This window comes from the organism of the source record quoted next, unplaced genomic scaffold (genome assembly GCF_019419815.1).
Source record: "Pyrus x bretschneideri cultivar Hongxiangsu unplaced genomic scaffold, Pyrus_bretschneideri_v1 Contig33, whole genome shotgun sequence".
Classification (NCBI taxonomy): Eukaryota; Viridiplantae; Streptophyta; class Magnoliopsida; order Rosales; family Rosaceae; genus Pyrus; species Pyrus x bretschneideri.
This window is the reverse complement of record NW_025999646.1, coordinates 384,902-406,946: the sequence shown is the minus strand read 5'-3', so window position 1 is coordinate 406,946 and position 22,045 is coordinate 384,902. Positions and strand designations below refer to the sequence as shown.

Genomic DNA, 22,045 nt, shown 5'->3' with positions numbered 1-22,045 from the left:
CTATTTGTCCATCCATTTGAGGATGATAACCAGAGCTATAACACAAGGATGACCCTTGCAATTTGAAAAATTCTTTCCAAAGTCCACTCAGGAAAACAGGGTTTCTATCACAAATTATAGATGTAGGCATGCCATGTAATTTGAAGATGTTCTCAACAAAAAGATTAGTCACAGAAGACGTAGTGTAAGGATAAGCCAATGCTACAAAATGTGCATATTTTGATAGCCTATCCACTACAACCCAAGTCACCGTTTTAGCTTTGCAAGGTGGTAGACCAACGATAAAATCCATAGAGATGTCATACCAAATTCGAGATGGAATTGGTAGAGGTTGAAGCAACCCAGCTGGTGAAAGGGTTTCATATTTGTGTTGTTGACACACTGCACAACTAGCCACCATATCTTTAATATCTTTCTTCATACCTTCCCAGTAGAATGATTTAGAAAGCCTCTTTTAGGTTTTAAGGAAACCTGTATGGCCTACCACTGGACTACCGTGATGTTCGTCAAATATCCTTTGTCTCCATTGGTTGTGAGGACTAAGAACAATCATATCCTTATACTTTAGGAACCCATTGTCTACATGAAACCTTAAGTTGCCAATAGGAGCAGAATAAGTCATATTGCTTAAAACTTGTTTAGTTTTAGCAATAATCCACTCATCAGATTCTACATGTCGTCTAATATCATCCACCTAACTCATGTATGGATAAGAGATGGCCATGAACTCAGCGTGTTCTAAGCAATCTTGATTATGCAAAAATAATTCAGAACATTCTGCAGAAGATGAAGGTAATATGAAAAGTGCATCTGCAACTTGGTTGTCACAACCTTGCTTGTATTGAATTTCATAATCAAAACCCAACAATTTTGATACCCATTTATGTTGAAAATGAGTATGAGCTCTACTTTGTAGGAAGTATTTGAGGCTGTGATGATCTATTTTGATTATAAAATGCCTCTCAACCAAGCAAGGTCGCCATTTCTTGATGGCATGAACTATCGTCATCATCTCTCTTTCATAAGCTGATAGAGATTGGTTCCTTAGACTCAATGCCTTACTAGTAAAAGCAATAGGTCATCCATTTTTTTGCAAAACAACTTCGATTCCATGGCCTAAAGCATCGCTTTCAATGATAAAGGTTTGACTAAAGTCAGGTAATGCTAAAACCAGAGGCGATAACATGGCTTCCTGGAGTTGCTGGAAAGCTGTAATTGCTTCTTCAGTTCATTTGAAGTTGGCTTTCTTAGTCAAGGCAGTTAAGGGACCTGCTATATATCTTACCAAAATTAGGAATACACTTTCTATAATACCCTGTAAGACCCCCTCAAAGCTTTAACTGAAATTGGAATTGGCCATTAAGCAATGGCTTCTAGTTTTCAAAGATCGACAGGAACACCTTTCTTAGAGACCACATGTCCCAAATACTATATGGTTTTCTGGCCAAAAGCACATTTAGACTTTTTTACATACAAAATATTAGCTTGTAAAATCCCAAAAACCAATCTAAGATGCTCCAAGTGTGAGTCCCAAGTCTTGCTGTATACCAGAATATCGTCAAAGAAAACGAGGATAAACTTCCTGAGATATGGCCGAAAAATTTCATTCATTAAGCTTTGAAACGTTGCTGGTGCATTAGTAAGGCCAAAGGGCATATTACCAAAAATTCATAATGGCCATCGTGTGTTCTGAACGTAATCGTTTCAATATCATCAGGATGCATCCGAATTTGGTGATAACCCGACCTCAAATCCAACTTAGAGAAATAATGTGCACCAAAAAGTTCATCAAGTAGCTCAGCTATGAGAGCAATGAGAAACTTATCCTTGATTATGATCCAATTAAGGCCTTTATAATCCATACACATCCTCCAAGTTCCTTCTTTTTTATGAACAAGAATCACTGGTGAAGAATAAGGACTATTACTCATTCTGATAAACCCAGCTTCAAGTAATTCCTACAAACACTTCTCAATCTCAGTCTTCTGCAATGGACCATATCTATAAGGCATGCTGCTTCGTGGTTTATTGCCCTCCGCCAATGGAATTTTGTGGTCATGGATTATGTGAGAAGGAAGACCACCAGGAGTCAAGAATACTACATTATATTCTTCTAATATTTCCTGAATGTCCCTCTTTTGTTCCTCAGTTAAATCTAAAGATTGTTGCTTTTCCACCATTTCAAGTTGAATGTGGTAAAGAAATGCTCCCACCGTTAACTCTTGTTGTAACAACTTCTCCATTTGTAAGGCAGAAACATCTTGTAAGTGGTGTGTATGAGCTTCTGGGCTTGTAATACAAAAAGTCTTATTGTCTTTCATGAACTTTATATAAAGCTTATCGAAATCCCATAACACTGGACCAAGAGTTCTTAACCATTGCACTCCTAAAACAGCATTGCACCCTCCCAAATGAATAACATAGATATATGTTATGCATTGATAGTCTTGAATTTTTAAGGAAACAGTACCAAGAGTACCTTGTGTAGTCACCTTAACATCATCAGCTATTTTGACATTGAAGGTGTGAGAAGTATCCAATTTCCCTTTAAACGTTTAACTAAAGACGAATCAATGAAATTATGGGAACTTCCAGAATCAAAGAGAATAATAATAGGACAATTCTTGATTACCCCAAAGACTTTCATGGTTTTAATTAAGCTCAGAGGTAGGGTACCAAATAACGCATAAGCAGTGATGTCTGGTTCGATATTTTCATCCTCAAATGCATCACAATCAACATGGGTTATATCAGGAGGAACATCAATCAATAACAGCTGTTTTTTCTCACAATAATGACCCCGGACATACTTTTCTTTACAATGAAAACATAACCCATTTTTTCTACAGAATTCTACCTCTTTAGGGGTTAATTTCCTCACATTATTCACCTTCAGTTTTGATTCAAGAAGGGTAGTGTTGGTGATATTCTGAAATGGATTTTGACGATTAAGTATTGAAGGTGCAGGGAGTTTAGATAAAGATTGCACCTTTAACTCTGATAACTTGGCATCTACCTGTTGAGCATAAGTAGCAGCGTCAAATATGGTTGTTGGTTTTAGAATCTTGACATCATGTCGTAGTTCTGGCTTCAATCCTCCAATGAAACAAGACTTAAGTAGAGCAGGGCTAATATCTCGAGTACAATTTGCCAATCGACGAAATTCAAGAATATAATCCCTCAAAAGCCCAGTCTGTCGCAACTTCACCAAGCTCTCTGCCTAATCCTTAAACTCTGAAGGTCCAAATTCCTAACAGAAAACCCTCGTGAAATCCTCCCATTTAGGGAAATTGGCAATGTAATTCGCCCATTGAAACCATTGCAGAGCTTCACCCTCCATGTGAAAATATGCCATTTTTACTTTCTTGGATTCTTCGATGTTGAAGAAGTCGAAATAGTGCTCAGCTTTATATATTTAACCCAAGGATCATCATCGTCGCCGAATCGAGGAAAATCCATCTTGATGAATGGTTGGCGTGAATTGGGGTCAAATCGTTACGATGGAAATTGGGGTCAAAATTTGGGTTTTGATTCGTTGGAAGATTGGGATCTGATTGCGTTTCTTTCGACGATTCACTTGAAATTCTTGAACCATTTCCATTTCGAGCAAGTAAGACCTAAAGCTGTTGAAGAAACACATCCTGGGTTGCTTTGAAATCGGTTTGCGCGACATTGAATCCATTATGGAAATTTGTCAATTTTGATTCCAAATCGGAAACACGAGACTCCATAGATCATACACTGAGAAAGGATTCGAGAGAATCACAATACTAGCTCGATACCAATGTTAAGACCCATCTTCGATTTTCACTCAGATGTAAGAAGTAACTTTTTATTGACTGAAACAACTTTTACAAAACATATCCTTCATCGCTTAGAATTCCTATCTTATACAGAAAGTAACCGATTCACCTAACTAAACGGCTACCCAAAATAGAATTTAGTTACAATTCCTATTGATATGATGTTGACACATGGCATCATATCACATGCATTGTCGAATGTTATTAATTGAATCGGACCAGCTTTAACCATTATTGGCTTGTGAAACTATGTTAAAATGAATGCCAAAGATGAGTGTTTGAGAGAGAGACAATGCCTTATTGTATTGCCGTCATACACACAAAGCTCTATTTCCGCCTTATATCTCCTTACAACATTCACATAATTGGCCCTTTATCAATACTATCTATACACCTAACAACCACAACCTTTCAATACTCTAATGAAGGGATCCATTATGTTTTCACATAATGATGAGAGTATGAATCCCACATCGAGAAAAAAAGAATTTTGCATGTGCTTATAAGTAATTAGGTTACTCTTCATATTGTCAATTGATTTTATGGTGGAACCTTAACTTTCTTCATGGTATTAAAGCAGGTTATCCCATGTGTAAGACTAATGGCCACACAAGGTCCACATCACCGATTTGTGTTATCCACGTGTTAGGCATGAAAATTTGTTACACGTGAGCGAGTGTGGTGAGAGTATGAATCCCACATTGAGAAAAGAAGAAATATTGCATGTGCTTATAAGTAATTGGACTACTGCCATATTACTAGTTGGTTTTATAGTAGAACATCAACTTTCTTCACAGCATAAGTTAGAATTTTTATTTATTTATTTGGCATTTAGATTATATGTTATGAAAATGAAGATTAAAGTAAAATCTGTAAGCCAAACCATTCCATTATGTTGTTTCCAATGAACTTAATTTAACATAGGCAAATATATATCACACACGTATTAAAAATCAAACGAACGAGACAAAAGTAGTTACATTAATATGAGAAAAAACATGATCATATATATACAAGATGTCAGGATGGTCCAAGAACTGTGAGAAATATTTATTTTCGAAATTTTTTGGTCAGTATTCGAATGGTCATTGTCTGATTAGATGACATCTCGCTTTCCATATAAATAAGGAAGAACCGAAGGGTACACTTCAATTTTCCATGTTCATGCTACAAACAAAGAAAGAAATGTCATAAGGAATGGGCCTTTGATTGTTAACACTATTTTCCAAACTGAATCACGATGAACAAACTTCTTCAACTTGTTTTTTATTATATATTTTCTCACAGGTTCTATCAGTACAAGCTTTAATTTTCATTTAAAACCTCCATCTTCTTCTTCTCTGTTTCACTGTACATTGACTTGGATAGTTTTCACTTTCGGATAATGCTAAGGAGACTAAAATTTTCAAACAAAATTTACAAACCAAATGATATGGTTGTTGATGACTGAATTATTACTTAAGTGTTGGTTAATGTGCTTATTTTTATTAGTGACATATCATTTGGTTTGCAAATTTGATTCAAAATTTTGATCTCATTAACATTACCCAATATAAAACATGATGTAGAGTCTATTTAATAAATGAATAAAATTTTATAATAATAACATAAACTTTTGACAAAAAAAATAACATGCACATCCATGCAAAATTAAGCTAATGTCTTAATTTCTTGATTTAATAAGTTAATAAAACATTATGATAATATTAGTTTATTTAATATATTTTGGATCCCAAGTGTATAGTCTACGTTTTGAAGCCTTTAACTTGGATCTACAATATGCATCGCCTAATTAACACGTCAAGAAAATGTTTGGTATAAAAAGGTGATCCGTAGAGGGACCTCTGCCGGGAGCAAGCATCACCTTGTAATTAACACTAAAACCTACACCGAAATCCGATCAGTATATGCGACCTTAAACTTAATTAATTAATGTTTGATTAGCACAAATCTAGTTGCTTGATTTACAAGGCAAGTTTTATGCATCTGACAAAGTACTTTCTTCTTGAACACTACTAATGTACATATTGGCATTGTGGTGCTCGTAAAACAAAGTTAGTTTACTGTAGACGTCTACTACAAAAGAAAGTAACGATGCGTTTGCTTAACAGAAATAGGTATGAGAGGTAAAGAAACTATTTCGATTTCTAATTTTTCGACCTTTAGTAATACCTAAAAATCAAAATATCAATGGATCACTTTCTAAAATTCATAATTAAATACACTTAAAACTGTAAATTAAACAAACACGAGAGAATTTGATTCAATGCTCGTTCTTTATTCTTCTGTTTTTAAGTTCGCTATTTGTTTTTCTTTACATATTCTTAGTAAGTAAACATTGATAAACTTATGTTTTCTTAAGAAACATCACGTGACAATGTTTTTGTATCATGCAATAAAAATTTAAGTATGAGTTACTAGATATTTGTCCCATTTGTCAAGTTTGTCAAGGTATCAACCAAATTATGGTATTAAATTACCAGAAACTGTCCAAGCATAAAATGTAATAAAAGCATTAGGAAGCTAATTATACCCAAAGCCTACACCCAAAATGGATAAAGAAAGGGGTGCATTTTTGCTCACTGGCCTCAAGTGGTGGTAATAATTACTATCCTATTTATCACATTTGGATAAGTTTAAATTTTGAGATTTGTATTTATCCACTACATATATTTCGAAATTTAAACTAATCTAACGGTGATATATGGTGACCATTACTTAAGGGTGTTGATTAGGTGGGTTCCTTAATATGCACATAATTATATATTTTTTACTCACCAACTTCAAGTGATGGTGATGTTCATCACTCTATTTATCATCGTTAAATAAGTTTAAATTTCAAGATCTGTGTAGTGAATAAACACAAATCTCAAAATTTAAACTCATTCAATATCAATAAGCATTACCAAAGCTTAATGAGCTGGTAGACTGCCCTCCTAACTTAAGTCATAATCTTAATGGTCAATTGGTACCTTTAATTAATTCCTTAATTATTAGTTAATCAACAATGTTTTTCGTGTACCATGATTGGCGCCATTCATAATTTATTCTAGTCGTACTATACACCTCTAGTGAATTCATAATGTATTATAGTCGTGCCATTCATAATGTATTCTAGTCGTGCTGTACACCTCCAATGCCACCTTTCTCACTAAACCATATACTTTTCTTAGTTCAGCACAAAAATTACTTGACACCTCTAATTTTTGAAATGTCGTTCAAGGTGTGATAATTTAATGACAACATTTGACTTATATCTTGTTAAAATAGAGACCACTCTATACAATAGATTATGATTCTCTTTCCTTTGTTTTTTCCTATCATTCCCTCCCATCTTATTTGAACGGGCACGATTAAACCACATTAACATTTTGTTTTAATTTTTTTTATAGAGAGAGAAAGACAAAATAAAAAGTATGAGAGGAGGAGAAGGAAGAGAAATGGAAGGGAAATAATCCTACTGCCCGTACAATTTAGTTCAAAATCTCTACTAATTAATAAAACACTCATTGTCAACCAAAACTTTATGAAATTACTAGTTTAACCCTCTAATTAAAACAAAACATGAATAAGAAATATGGGGCAGAAATGTAATTTTACACAATCAAATTTTGCTGTTTTTTTTTCAAAGCTTCATCTACATGTAATCCTAACATATCTCTAAAAAAAAAAAAAAAAAAAATAGAAAAAACACGCTTCCTACTCCCACATTCTCTATCACTCTCTTCTCATCTCCTTCTATTTCAAAAAGTTTTTTAGTTGAGCATCACAGCCATGTAATACTAACAGATTTTATTTAAAATTTCTCTTCGTTCCTGTTTCTCTCTCATCAACTTTCCTGGACTTCTCTTTACAGCTCTCTCGCCAAAAGCCTCTTCAACCGCCCATCTCCTCCCACGTTCCCACTCCCACATTCTCTTCCTCTCTTCTTCTATTTCAAAAACAAAAATAAAAAAATCTCCTCCCATGTGCCCATATGCTAGTTTCTATTAAGAAATCTAGTCAACGATATGGTCATTAGTAGTTATTGATGCAAATTAATTGTCTTAATTAGATTAGTCCTAAATAGTAAACCAATCATAATTATCACCTGAAACCAATCCCAATTATCACCTGAAAATTACCAACTTAATTATGTTTTAATCTCTATATATAAATGAAAAGACAAAAAATGAGAATTTTAAGGTATACTAACAATTCTAAAAACCTTGTTGAGAATTTCAACCCGGTCGAAGGAAAAGAGTGTCCCGCACAATAAGAGATCTATCCTCAAATGAACAATAAAATAAGTTTACAATCCCTCCTCTAGAAGAATATCTTGAATCAAATATGGGGGCTCTTCAAACCACACCTCCTGCGCACTGGTAATCCCCATCCGAGCAAGCCGATGAGCTGCCGAGTTCTCTTCCCGTTGGACATGATTAACCACTGAATTCGGCCACGCCATGAGAAGGTATCGCAAGTCATTAATTATAGGACCGAAAATAGATGTATCTTCCCCTCACCCCTTCATGGCAGCCAACACCAACGCAGCGTCTCCTTCGAATTGAAACCTTCCCTCCAATGCACCTAGGGTGTGAGCCAGTAGTGCAGCTCTCCGAGCTGCAAAAAATTCAGCATGCACCGCAGTGTGAGCCATCTCAATTGGACCAGCAGCAGCGGCAAGGCAGTCCCCAAGCTGCAAAATCTCTATTAATTAATGAACCCTCTTTGTCAATCAAAAGATGGTGAAAAAACTAATTAGTCTTCTATCATAAAAAAAAATGATGGACAATAATGTAATTTCATAAGTCCAAATTTTATTGTTTTTTGTTGAAGTCTCACCTACAGGTGATGTTAAAATACCTCCAATATTAAAAAAAAAAAAAACCAAAAACAAAAACCTCTTATTCTTCCCACGTTCTCGCTGTCTCTCTCCCTTTCTCCTTTTCATTTTCTAAAAAAAATGTGTTCATACACACAAAGTGTATAGGCAAATTCTAGTATATAATAAAATAAGAGAAATACTATTTCTCTCTTTCGTATTTCCCTCTTCTTATTTACTTCTCATTCTATCACTCGAAAAGTGAATTTCACCAACAAAATAAGGTGAAAAATTATAATTTTAATAAATTAGTTAATTTATTAAAATAAAATACACATGTCAGATGAGTTTAAAAAAAAAAAAAAAAAAAAGACAATAAAAAAAGTAGTTTACATTTCTCATAAAATAAAAGAATCAATTTCCAGACGTGTAGGATTGTCTTGTAAAGACAACAAAAGGCCAACTAAGCCACAACAACAACCACCACCACCACCACCACCAACCGCTCGTGGAAAAACAAACTTCACTGGAGAGGGACGTACCTTCGGACATTTTTCCTATTCTTCAAGCAACAGCCTAAACGACATCGTCTTCTTCTTCTTCTTCATCGATCTTCAGCTAGGTTTTCATATTTATCCCCTATGTTCGATAGAGTAGTCAGTCTCTGAACTTCCTTCAACTAGGTACTTTCCTCTGCGTCGATCTACGCTTCGTATTTCCCAATTCTGCTACTTTTTTTTTGGTTGAATTTCGATTTGGGTTTTGCAGTTCGGAGCCGATTTGGGGATTTTGGAAATGGTGGACGCTGGGCCCGTTACGCCTGGACAGGTAGTTCAGTTTCAATGCCAAGACTGGTCGTTTCTTATGCGTAATTTTGATCTTCTGCTGATTTCGATTGAATTCCTAGATATTTAACATGCTTAGTTTATTTGTAGTTGTTCAGTTCTCATCAGGATCTGTGAATGTGTATGAATTACTGGTTTCTGATTTTTGTTCGACAATATGAAGTTGCTTTGTGTTTTTAGTTCTTGATCCGAAGAAAGTTGTGTTATTTCGTAATGGCATTGCCGTTTGTAGTGGTTGGTTAGATTACTGCATTTCGGTATTATAGCAGCTCATTGAAAAGGAGTCCTGTTTATGAATGCATCCTGATTTTCCGCCACCGCTGATCACCAGAGCTGTTAAACGTAGCAAATCTCGTATCTTGGTAACAAACATAATGCAGCATTACACAACAATGGCTCTGTTCAAACCATCCTTAATAATTTAGTTTCTACTCAAATAGATCAAGGATCTTGTTTTTCTTCTAGTAGTATGTTAACTAAGAGGCCTGTGTTTCTGTTGGTTCATGGGACACACAATAGTCCTACGTGCCTGGATGCGTTTGGGACTTTGGTGCAATTCTAGATGTTATGTAATCAAATTAGCTACACTTTTGAGGCTTTGTTAAACAGATTTGTCTCAAATGCTATGAAAGATCTTGTTGTGGTATCAATAATGTAAGGACTAAATGAAGAAGCAAATTTACTGAAGCTTTCTATATGATTCTCCAGGTGTCAGTTTTGCTTGGAATCATCCCAGTTTTTGTCACATGGATATATTCAGAGTACTTGGAGTATAAAAAATCTTCAACTCCTCCTAAAGTGTAAGTTCCATATCTTCGAACTGGTGATATGAAGTGATAAATATGATCAAATAGGGATGACTTCTATGAATTGATTTTTACCCAACTAGTTTACACAAAATAAGTAATCATATTTGGATTAATAAGTATATACAAGTACGTTGGATGACTGTTTATAGTGCTCTAGATATGTCTTTGATTACAAATGAGATACAAGGATTTTCAAAGATATGATGTTACCAGCCAATATTCTCTGATGCGGAACAACTAAGTTTTTTGTTTTGTTTTTTATCCTATTGTAGTCATTCAGATACTAATCTTGTTGAGTTGGGAGAGGAGACAATCAAGGAAGATGATCGAGCTGTTTTGCTGGAAGGAGGCATTTCAAGATCAGCATCTACAAAGTTTAATAGTTCATCCATCAAAATAAATTTAATCAGGTTACTCTATATAATATACAGTATCTTCATTGAATTTTCGTGTTGATTTTACTATTGAAAGTCTTTCTCACGTTCCACTTCTCATGAATTTCCAGGTTTGTGAATATGGATGACTCTTTTCTACTTGAAAACAGAGCAACTCTTAGAGTGATGTAAGTAATTACTAATTCGTACTATTTGTATCTTCTCAGAGCCAAATTTCTTATTTATGTTATACTTATATTACACTCAATGCCTAACAATTGTAGGTCTGAGCTTGGGGCAATTCTGTTCTATTTTTACACATGTGACCGCACAAATATACTGGGAGATTCTACGAAGGTACATTTGTCTGCTTCCTGAATGTATTTTAAATTACCACTAGTTACTTATACAGGAAAACTTGCACAGATGATATTATCATCGCATCAAAGGTCCTAATCTATCAGCTTATGTCCGTGTTGTCCTTTGTTCTCACTGATATTTCTGCCTAAGTGCCCTGAGTTCACCTATCTTGCTCATCATTTCGTATCCTGATATAAAGGATGCTATCTTTTATATGGCTTCTATTAAAGAAAAGTTAGGGATGGCAGTGTTACTATTGTCACACATTGATAAACACAAAGTTCCTTTCTTTTATATTCAGATCATGACACGCTGATATGTACTGATAACAACAATAAGCTGGTTTTACTGTTGTAATATTGATTATTTATGTGGTTCTTCCTTGAACAGAAATACAATCGGGATCTTTTCATCTTCCTGTACCTTATCCTTGTCATAGTTTCAGCAATGACATCTTTGAAAAAACATAGTGACAAATCAGCATTTTCTGGAAAATCCATACTTTACCTAAATCGGCATCAGACTGAGGAATGGAAAGGGTGGATGCAGGCAAGTACTCTTCTCTAAGTTTGTAAATTGTAGGGTAAAGATATTTCCTTTGGGAAAGAATTGTGTGCTCTTGGTATTTCCTCTCTCTTTTGTTTTAGGAGGGGAATTCTGAACTTACACTCTTGGTGACCTGCCACTGTTATTTTTACTGTTCGGGTGTTTGTATTGTGACAACCGTCCATGCTCATCTAACTCGAACAAGCATTTGTCATCCTTTGATATTTTTGTTAGTGGTTGAACTTAAATTTGGATACCATTCTAGATTGAATCTGTAGATTTGATTGGCTTTTATTCATTTAGATTTTTATCAGAGGTTAGTTGCAAAACCCAACAATGCTACTCTTTAGTTTTCTTCCAGTTGAGCATCAAACTTTGTTATATATAGAGCTCAGTTCGCTCACTATGCTGTTTATAATAATTAATTTATGAATGTACTATGAGTATAATTCATCTCTTTTGCTTCTTGGCAGGTCCTATTTCTAATGTACCATTACTTTGCTGCTAGTGAGATTTACAACGCAATACGCGTCTTTATTGCTGCATATGTTTGGATGACTGGATTTGGAAACTTTTCCTATTACTACATTAGAAAGGATTTTAGCCTCGCCCGCTTTGCTCAGGTAAAATATAGTTCTGGGAAGTGTATTCTCGCAAATGTCCTTGGGAGTATTATGACAATGATCTGAAACGCTTGTATTTATGCACTATGCAGATGATGTGGCGGCTGAATTTTTTTGTGGCGTTTTGCTGTATTGTTCTTAACAATGACTATATGCTCTATTACATCTGTCCAATGCACACTCTGTATACTCTTATGGTGTATGGAGCCCTAGGCATCTGTAGCAAGTACAATGAGATCAGATCTGTTATGGCTTTGAAGATTCTTGGATGCTTTCTTGCAGTTATCTTGATTTGGGAAATACCCGGAGTGTTTGAATTAGTCTTTAGTCCATTATCATTCTTATTGGGTGAGTAACCCCATTCAGCTTTCTGGTTTTTTATTTATATTATGTTTTTCACTGTTGGAAGTTCAACTGAAAAGAAAAAAACACAGTTGACTTTCATCCTCTCAACATGGTTGTTCTTCTGATTCTCAGCAGACTTTTCGATAAAATTTTATTACACTGATCCTAGAGTCTTTATTTTGTGCTTTTCAATTTTCATTTTTGGGCAGGCTCATTACTCAAAAACTTTGGTCAATATTGTAAGAGAAAATAGTTTATAACCAATAAAAGATAGTCATCCTCTTGTGAGTTATTTGTATATATTGCATGAATCTTGAATAACTTTAAATGGTTAACCCGTTCAAATACTTTCATGTTAAGGGGCTTAAGGTTTTGGCCAAAAATAAAATCCAGCTTGTATATAGGTCTTGAAATGATTTGAGATTCTTATATAAAGAAGATGAAGAAAAGGTTGGTATGAGATTCTTGAATTGTTTCTGTGCATGAATTTCTTACTGTTCACCCATTGCTCAAACTTATCGTCTTTGTTTCCTACGATGCAGGGTATACTGATCCTGCTAAACCAGATCTCCATCGTCTGCATGAATGGCATTTTAGATCTGGACTTGATCGCTACATATGGATCATTGGAATGATATATGCCTATTATCATCCTAATGTAATCTCTTGATTATCTACATCTGGTTGCTTTTGCTTTCTTGATACTCCAAGTAGTGAAATTTTAAACGTAATATCTCTTAGGTGGAGAAATGGATGGAGAAATTGGAGGAATCTGATACCAAAAGGAGAGTCTCAATCAAAGCAGGAATATTTTCCAGTTCTATATTTGTAAGTTTCTTCCGTTATGATAGTTATCTGCTTATATATAGTGGCTAATGTTTTAATCCTTTAATATGATCTCATGCTCATTATATTTTTGCTGTTAGGTTGGTTATCTGTGGTATGAATATATTTACAAGCTGGACAAGGTTTCATACAACAAATTGCACCCCTACACATCATGGATTCCGATAACGTGCGTGTTATTTTGTTTCTTTTTCAAATTAAAATGAATTATTTTCTGGGAGTTTTATCAGATGGCACATACAATTTTCAGTCATTTTTTTTCATTCTGTTCATCATATTGAATTAGCATCTCCTCTGCTTATTGTGATTTCAGTGTATATATATGCTTGCGGAACTTTACTCAGCAGTTGCGGGGTGTCTCTTTGACTCTTTTTGCGTACGTATTCTTATCTGAAAGTCAAACACAGCAGTACCTTTTGTAGGGATAATAGTTGTTCAGTTGTAAGTGGTTTTTCGTGTTTATGAAAGGTTTTGCTGACTCATTTTGTGTGTACAATTTCACTTTGGTTATGCTAGGTGGCTTGGGAAGATTACTTTGGAGACGTATATTTCACAGTTCCACATCTGGTTGAGGTACGTGATACTTCTTGTTCTTTAACTATGACTAAACCGTACGTTTTTTTACCAGTGGAATGCAGCTGAGTCTTTACAAATGTTTTCTCTTTTCATAAGGAACTCATGAAAATTTTCCTTTACTCATGTACAGAACAAACACACCTAATGGACAGCCCAAGTGGCTTCTCTCTGTCATTCCAGAATATCCGTTGCTCAACTTCATGCTGACAACCGCCATCTATGTTTTGGTAAGAAAATCTTCAATCTTCATTTAGCCCTTAAAATTTTGCAAGCCAACAGTGCTTACAAATTCTTACCTTCTCCCTGCTGTTCTGTTGACTTGGTTCTGCAGGTATCTCATCGGATTTTTGAGTTAACCAATACGCTTAAGACAGTGTTTGTTCCCACCAAAGACAACCACAGGCTGCTTCATAATTTTCTCGCGGGGGCAGCCATTTTTACTTGTTTGTATTTTGTCTCATTCATTCTTTTTCAGATACCCCATTGACCTGTAAGAACCTTTCTGCTCTGTGCTCACTCTTTCTTATTTCTTAGACGCTGTGTAGAATTTCTGTGATTTAGATTTATTGAAAAGTTTCAAAACTTGCTGTCGTGTTCGTAGTTTCATAAATTAACAGGTTTTACTATTACAGGCTTAACCATTCAAGACCCAAAAGTGGGTTATACAGATGTTTCCTGTTGGATGTGCAAATATTCAAAGAATTTCAATAAGGATAATGGAAGACGTCGGTTGCGAATATAGCCTACAAAAGCTTGCAGTTCTAACATTTTTTTGTATCGAGGAGAAGGGCAAACTCTCCGTTGCTGCGTGAAAGCTTGGATGTGGATGTTAGATTTGCCTTTGGAAAGTTTGGCAGGAGGCCCGGAAGCAGGAAGCAACAATGGTGAGAAGAATTCTTTAGAAAATATATATAGCTGTTTGCTTTGTATCTTCTTTTTTCTTTTTCCCCACAGTTTTGTTAAATCCTTGAGGAAATTGTAGATCTCTGTGACATAGATGTGCTGTTTGTGATAAATCAAAGTTCAGAAGTTCATGAGCAATGCAATCTGAATCTGCTGTTTATTGTTAAAATGGTCCACTGTATCCAATACTTCCCTCGTTCTCGGAACGGCGGAAAGTCGTCCTTCCCCGCGGGGCATTATTTTATCAAACAAAATGTCATAATACAACCGTTTATTCTCTTTATCATGATCGAAATATTATTTTTTGAAAATTCATTTATTTTGAAGAACGTTTAGTCATTTTTTATGATCAAACAAAATCAATGGTTCATAATGAGAATGCCCTTTGACAATGTTTCAAAACTGTTGATTTGTTTGACACATTCAAACTGACAATGTTCCATATCGTCTTAGCAAGTTTGGATTGGAATTTTGTTTCGTAGGAATTCTCAAGAAACAAAGTGTTCCATATTTTTTAGTTCACACTTTACAGGTGACCGTATGAGCATCCGAGTAAAGATCCAAGTTATAACAAATTAGGATGCACATCAATTCAAAACCCACGAATTTCTTTAAAATGGGTTTTAAGTTCCTCATTACCCCAATATATTCGGAAATGATTTACACTTTTTTCTCACATCCACACCTTTACTATTTTTCACATTTAGGTTGAATATAGCAAAACATAATTAACGTATATATAAAAAAAAAAGGATTGTACAGTGCACATGTAGGAAAATAGTGCACATAAATAATTTTTCTTAACATTTTCAATTTGTCCATTATACTGTCACAAATGAATTTAAATATTCTCTGGATCTCTGTGTTTGAAGCCGACGGACTAGACAATCCTGACTATTCAAGGAAGAGAGAGAAAGAGATTCAGGCTATTAAGGAGTTTGTTTTTGTGTGAGGTGAGTCAATGTAATGAGCTAATGAGGACTGCTTGATTTAAATTGAGTGATTTGAATTCTCTTGGCCGCCAACTCCAAACACAAAGGTACGGAGAGGATCTGAATTCGTCACAAATCACTGGCAAGACTAGTTGTTTATCCTTGCGAGATGATTTTATTTTATTTTATTTTTTATCAACGAAGAATAGGGTTTCAAATTTGAGACCCCCTCTATTTTGGAGGAAAATAAATATCACTCCACCAACAACTAATTGATTTGAGAGTTGCAACAATCGAAAGCCAATATCCCACGTAATATAAATGCATGTCGTTATGGTTTCGCGTATGCAAATGCATATACAAGCAAATTGACGAGGTTCATATATCCTTTGCAATCTACTCTCTTTGATACCAGTCGACTTAAAATAAGTTGAATCATGCGTAAATCAAAGAAAGAGAAGGTCATTAGCTTACGTGATATTTGGGCCATCTTAACAAAGTAGTTATCAAAATAACTTGGGAAGTGTCAGTTGGAAAACCCCAACGAATCTACTTCTACTTCTGGATTGCATGCTTTTCGTACTTGCTTTTTCTTCATTGCCGTGCTACATGACACACACCCCACTCCACATTTACGTTAAATTACATGGCCAAGTTCTCATCTGATCAGCTCAAATAAGCTCTCTCTCTCTCTCTCTCATTTGAGAGAGTTTCTTCATCTCTGGCATGGGAGATCCTCAAGAAGTGCAACTCAACATTGTAGGTACGTACGTACGTACGGTCCTTTTTTTTTTATAACTTTTTTTCTTCTTGCTATTGCTCGGTCTGAAAAAACTTATTTTATCAGAGAGGAGAGAGGGTACAAATCAATGTATACGTGCATAGATGGTGAGTCTAATTCTACGCGAGCTTATTACTGATACGCATAATTCAATGAATTTACTGTTATTAGCTGTGAGAATTGGATTTGGTTTTTCTTATGATAAGGCTTAATATATAGCAAGTGCGAGAGGCCTTGATCATGAAGCAAATCCTGCCGAAGTGTTAATGCATTGAGTATAACAAGAAACAGACATTTGATCAAATACTGATCCTTGCATATCTTTTTCTTCTTTCTATTTATCAGTTAAGGATTCAAATGAAGCAAACTCTTCAGGGTGCACAGATGTTCACGAACAAGCACTGCTTCCCCGGCGTAGGAGCTTCAACTGGTGGCTTAGGATGGCCATTTGTACGGTCTTTGTCATCGCCGGCCAATCAGCTGCAACACTGTTGGCAAGACTATACTACGACAAAGGTGGCAAAAGCAAATGGCTGGGAGCCCTAGTACAACTTGCTGGCTTCCCTATCCTCCTTCCCTATTATTTCTTCCCAACAAAAACAACAAATCCAACCACAAACATTAGTACTAGTACTACTCCCGAATCAAAAGAACCCTCGACTTTAATCCTTGCATCAATTTATGTCTCTCTTGGCCTTCTAATAGCCTTGGGCAGCTTCTTGTACTCGGTTGGATTATCTTACCTTCCCGTCTCTACTTATTCCCTCATTTGTGCATCCCAATTGGCATTCAACGCGCTATTCTCCTTCTTCCTCAACTCGCAAAAGTTCACCCTTTATATTGTCAATGCCCTAGTCCTCCTCACCATCTCCTCAACCCTCCTCGTGCTCCATGGTGACTCAACAGACGATCCAAGTGGAGGATCAAAAGCAAAGTATGCAATCGGGTTCATATGTACCCTTGGCGCATCAGCTGAATACTCATTAACGCTTTCTCTATCGCAGCTCGTCTTCAGAAAAGTTTTAAGGAGGGAAACATTTAGAGTGGTCATGGATATGATAGTGTATCAATCTCTTGTTGCTACGTGCGCCATCTTGGTGGGACTTTTCGGTAGCGGAGAGTGGAAGGGTTTGAGGAACGAGATGGAGGGGTACGAATTAGGGAAGGTATCCTATGTCATGAACTTGATATGGTCAGCTATAATATGGCAACTCTTTGATGTTGGCATGGTGGGATTGGTTTTTGAGGCATCTTCTCTCTTCTCCAATGCCATTAATGTTGTCGGTTTGCCTGTTGTTCCAGTTGTAGCTGTGATTTTCTTCCATGACAAAATGGACGGGATTAAGGCAATGGCCTTGGTTTTGGCCATTTGGGGATTTGTTTCATACGTTTACCAGCACTACCTTGATGATCAAAAGTCCAAGATCGAGAACAAAAATGGAAATAGTTGAAGAGATTTTGCTCTTGCATATCAAGTGTAACATTGAAGAATTCAAGACCTAAAGAAATATAATGATACAGATGTTACTTAATGTTAGATTTGTACGTAAAATACGTGTCGTATATTGTTGTATGGTTGTAAAACCTGTCAAACTTACTTAAACTAACTCACTACCATCGCGAGGTCTATCGTATAATTATGATCTTTTGTGCTGGTAGCTAGTAGTTGATGAACTAGCAAGCCATGGACCCATGACTACAAATAATTGTACCCGTCTTAGTTGAAATTTTAACAATTATAGGATAAGGGCGTGATCACGACTTGTCACTGTGCATGATGTATATAATATGAAGACCAACAATTCTGAATCGAAAGTCAATTTGCACTAGTAAAAAGAAATTAAATTAATAAATATTGAGGAATAACTGAGTCACTTTGCAAGTTTTATAGAAATCCTTTGAGGAAATAATATAGGGAAACCATTTTTTTAGATTACTTTTGTAATTATGTGATGTGTCATCAATAAAAAATAAGCACGTAATCAAATATTGAAGTAATAATCAAATCATAAACAATCTTGCCATATAATTTATAAAATATAATTTGAATAGATCCTTTATGATTATCGTTTGAATTTTCTCCACTATAAACAACAAAAAAACTAAAACATTGCACTTGCTGGAAGCAAAGATCGGCAGATTTCTTTTGTGATATTTTCATCTGTTGCAATCATCAATATTTAACATATGATAGGAGCCCTAGAAGCTGTTTTGGAATTTAATGAATGATTTTTCTTGAGTTGGGAAAGGGAAGTTCAGAACATGACAATCTACTACCTCCAAGAGGCCAAATTTGGAGGGTTGATATTCTTATAGAGCTTTCATAAGGATATATATTTGATGATTCTTCGTTTCAAGTAAGTAAACACTCGTTAATACTGTAAATATACGAGATTGAAAATCTTATATCACCGCTCTCCCACGTATACTATATCATATAAAAGTTGCGGGACCCAAAAAATGAAGTGTAGATATCTAGTTTCTTCAATGACCTCAGGCGGCTGAAGATGAGTGGTCCAATTTGGTCCATCATTTTATTCATGAATGTGATGTTATTGTCTGTAACTTGCAGTTTTTTAGGATACAAAAATATCCAACAGGATCCGGATATTTTGGCGAGGATTTTAGGAATTTGTAAATCGTGTTTATTCATTTATATTGTGCGATCAGTTTTTATTAGGTATTGTTTGTATTTAATTTTTAATAAAAATATTTAAAATGATTTCTGACTGCACAATGTATGATGAACGGACATAATTTACGTATTCTCGAGATCCTCACGATCTGGATTCCAAAAATATAGAAAAGCAACAATGATACAAGACTAGAGTCCTAGCAACCTATTACAACATTCATTTGGAAATATATATTCCGAAACTGCATGCATGTCATTTACTTAATGTATACGTGAGTTGAAACAAGGCTTCTCTCTCTCTCCCCTCCCCCCCCCCCCCCCCCCAAAACAATTGTTTGCGAGTTTTTTCATATTTGACATGGAAGAAGCTCAAGAACTTCAACTCAGCATCGGGAGTAAGTCTACTTCTATTCTATGTGATCCTTTTTGAGTATATATATATTGATGAAATTGAGATTCCACCGTAAAATCAATTAGTAATATCTCAATACGTCTACGCATGTGTGGTAGATTTCCAAACCTACACTCTTATACCATGATGAAATTGGGATTCCATCATAAAACAAATTAGCAATATGAGAAGTAACCCAAGATCATATAAACACATAGCAAACTTTGTCCCTCACCGACCGACGTGGGACAACTCTCAACATATATGGCAACTGATAAAAAGTTTATCTAGTATGGACGGGGATTCCGGCCGCATATCTAGTTATTCATTCACCCTAGACTATGCTATGGACAAGTCAATCTAGAACTTTCCATTGATATATGTTAAGCGAAACAAATTATGGGAAGTGAATTATGTTATTATTGTAATTTATGAGAAAAAAAGTACAAATTGGGATTTTTTTGGGGGGAGAATTCTAAAAATCCCAACCCTGCTATTTTCATAAGTTTCAATACTGATCCTTGTAAATCTGTTGTTACAGAGGAAGCAAATGGAGAAAGTGAAGCAAACTTATCAGGGTCTACACATGTCTCCGACCGATCACTGCTACCGCAGCGCAAAAGTGTCAACTGGTGGATTAGAATCGCCATTTACTCGTTCCTTGTCATTGCCGGCCAGTCAGTTGCAACATTCTTGGGAAGACAGTACTACGACAAGGGCGCCAAAAGTAATTGGTTGGCAACGGTAGTACAAATTTGTGGCTTTCCAATCATGCTTCCCTACTATTGCATCCCAGCAAGCAGAAATAATCCAATCCCAAAAGATAGTCCTATCCCATCAAAATCACCGTCTACCAAAATTCTCGCATCAGTATATGTCTCTCTTGGCATCCTAATAGCCCTAGACTGCTACTTGTATTCCGTAGGACTATCTTACCTTCCTGTATCTACTTTTACCCTCATTTGTGCATCTCAATTGGCCTTCAATGCGTTTTTCTCCTTCTTCCTCAACGCGCAAAAGTTCACTTCTTACATTGTCAATTCTCTAGTTCTCCTCACCATCTCCTCCACCCTCCTCGTGTTCCAAGGTGAAGATGACTCTGGAGACGATGATCCAAGTGGAGGATCGAAGGCAAAGTATGTAATTGGGTTCATATGCACCTTAGGGACAGGGGACGTTTAGAGCGGTCTATGATATAATTATGATGTTTTGTGGTGGTAGCTAGTAGTTGATGAACTAGTAAGCCATGGACCCATGACCACAAACAATTGTAGCCATCTTAGTAGAAATTTCATCAATTATTGGATAAGGTTAGCTAGGCATGATAATGACTTGACATTATTCATGAAATTATGAATATCACAATGTTATTTATTTATTTATTATTATTCTTTTGGATAGAAAGTCAATTTGCAGGTATAAAATAAATAAATATTGTGAAATAATTGAGTCACTTTGCAAGTTTTATATAATTTTTTTTTTTTAAGTAGGAAGATTAATTCTTTTTTTTTTACCACATTTGTAAATTATTTGATACTTAAAAATAGAAAATAAGCACAACCATGAACAACCACGCTTACAAAATATAAATAATCTTCTGGACATTATTCTTTGTTGCATTAAGGCAAGACTATGATTACAGTTGAATTATCTCCGGTGCATATAATAAAAAATATTGCACTAACTGGAAGCAAAGATTGGCAGATTTCTTTTGTGATTTATTATTCACTGCAATAATCAAGATTTGACTTATAGTATGAACCCTAGAAGTCTACAAGCTGTTGTCTTGAAATTTAATGAGTGATTTTTCTTGAGTTGGAGAAGTGAAGCTCTGAACATGATCAACTACCAGTCCACTACCTAAAAGAGGCCAAATTTGGAGGTTGATATTCTTTTTTAGTGCTTTCGGAAGGAGGATATACATTTGATGATTCCTAGTGGGAAAAGTGAGGACAAGGATCCTCTTTGGATTCTTTTTGTGGAGATTTTTTGGATTCTTTATGTGGAGATTCAAAAATCAATTTATCATGTCTATTCATTGTATATCATGCGATCAGTTTTTGTTAAGTATTATTTATATTCAATTTTAAATTAAAAATTAAAATAATTTCTAACTGCACAATGTACGATAAACAAACATGATTAATTGATCATCTGAATCCCTACAAAGAGAATCCAAAGAGACCCTATTTCGAAAAGTGAAGCTCAGAACATGATCAACTACTAGTCTACTACCTAGAAGAGGCCAACTTTGGAGGTTGATATTCTCATAGTGCTTTCAGAAGGAGTAAATATATTTGATGATTCTTCGTTTCAAGTAAGTAAATACTACTATACTGTATATCTTTGAAACTGAAAACTTTAGGTGACCTTTATTTACCACGTATGGTATACTATACAAAGAGTGCTCATAATATACGCACGTGTTGCGGGGCCTAAATAGTGAAGTGTCAATATCTTGTTTCTTCAATG

General features: G+C 35.4%; 3 protein-coding genes across 4 annotated transcripts; all 3 read left to right on the top strand.

Moving 5' to 3' along the window:
* Positions 1–9,025: 9,025 nt before the first annotated feature.
* LOC103951249 (protein REDUCED WALL ACETYLATION 1) lies at positions 9,026–14,972 on the top strand. Its single transcript, XM_009362576.3, has 17 exons — positions 9,026–9,290; positions 9,376–9,435; positions 10,161–10,252; positions 10,534–10,671; positions 10,767–10,823; positions 10,920–10,992; positions 11,386–11,544; positions 12,015–12,164; positions 12,257–12,512; positions 13,052–13,167; positions 13,251–13,337; positions 13,436–13,524; positions 13,669–13,731; positions 13,872–13,928; positions 14,062–14,158; positions 14,263–14,421; positions 14,564–14,972. Exons 2-16 carry the CDS (start codon positions 9,403–9,405, stop codon positions 14,416–14,418), a joined length of 1,623 nt encoding a protein of 540 aa, XP_009360851.2. The 5' UTR covers positions 9,026–9,290; positions 9,376–9,402; the 3' UTR covers positions 14,419–14,421; positions 14,564–14,972.
* A 1,309-nt stretch (positions 14,973–16,281) lies between these two features.
* LOC103945046 (probable purine permease 10) lies at positions 16,282–18,174 on the top strand. 2 transcript variants are annotated; one of them, XM_048591141.1, is made up of 3 exons: positions 16,282–16,529; positions 16,614–16,654; positions 16,893–18,174. In XM_048591141.1, the coding sequence occupies exons 2-3, from the start codon at positions 16,636–16,638 to the stop codon at positions 17,996–17,998; spliced, it is 1,125 nt and encodes a 374-aa protein (XP_048447098.1). In that variant the 5' UTR covers positions 16,282–16,529; positions 16,614–16,635; the 3' UTR covers positions 17,999–18,174. The 2 variants fall into 2 exon arrangements, with proteins under 2 accessions (XP_048447098.1, XP_048447097.1); XM_048591140.1 differs by lacking the exon at positions 16,614–16,654 and having other exon boundaries at positions 16,283–16,529.
* A 1,308-nt stretch (positions 18,175–19,482) lies between these two features.
* LOC103945045 (probable purine permease 10) lies at positions 19,483–20,955 on the top strand. Its single transcript, XM_009355546.3, has 2 exons — positions 19,483–19,577; positions 20,115–20,955. Exons 1-2 carry the CDS (start codon positions 19,541–19,543, stop codon positions 20,753–20,755), a joined length of 678 nt encoding a protein of 225 aa, XP_009353821.2. The 5' UTR covers positions 19,483–19,540; the 3' UTR covers positions 20,756–20,955.
* The last annotated feature ends 1,090 nt before the right edge of the window (positions 20,956–22,045 follow it).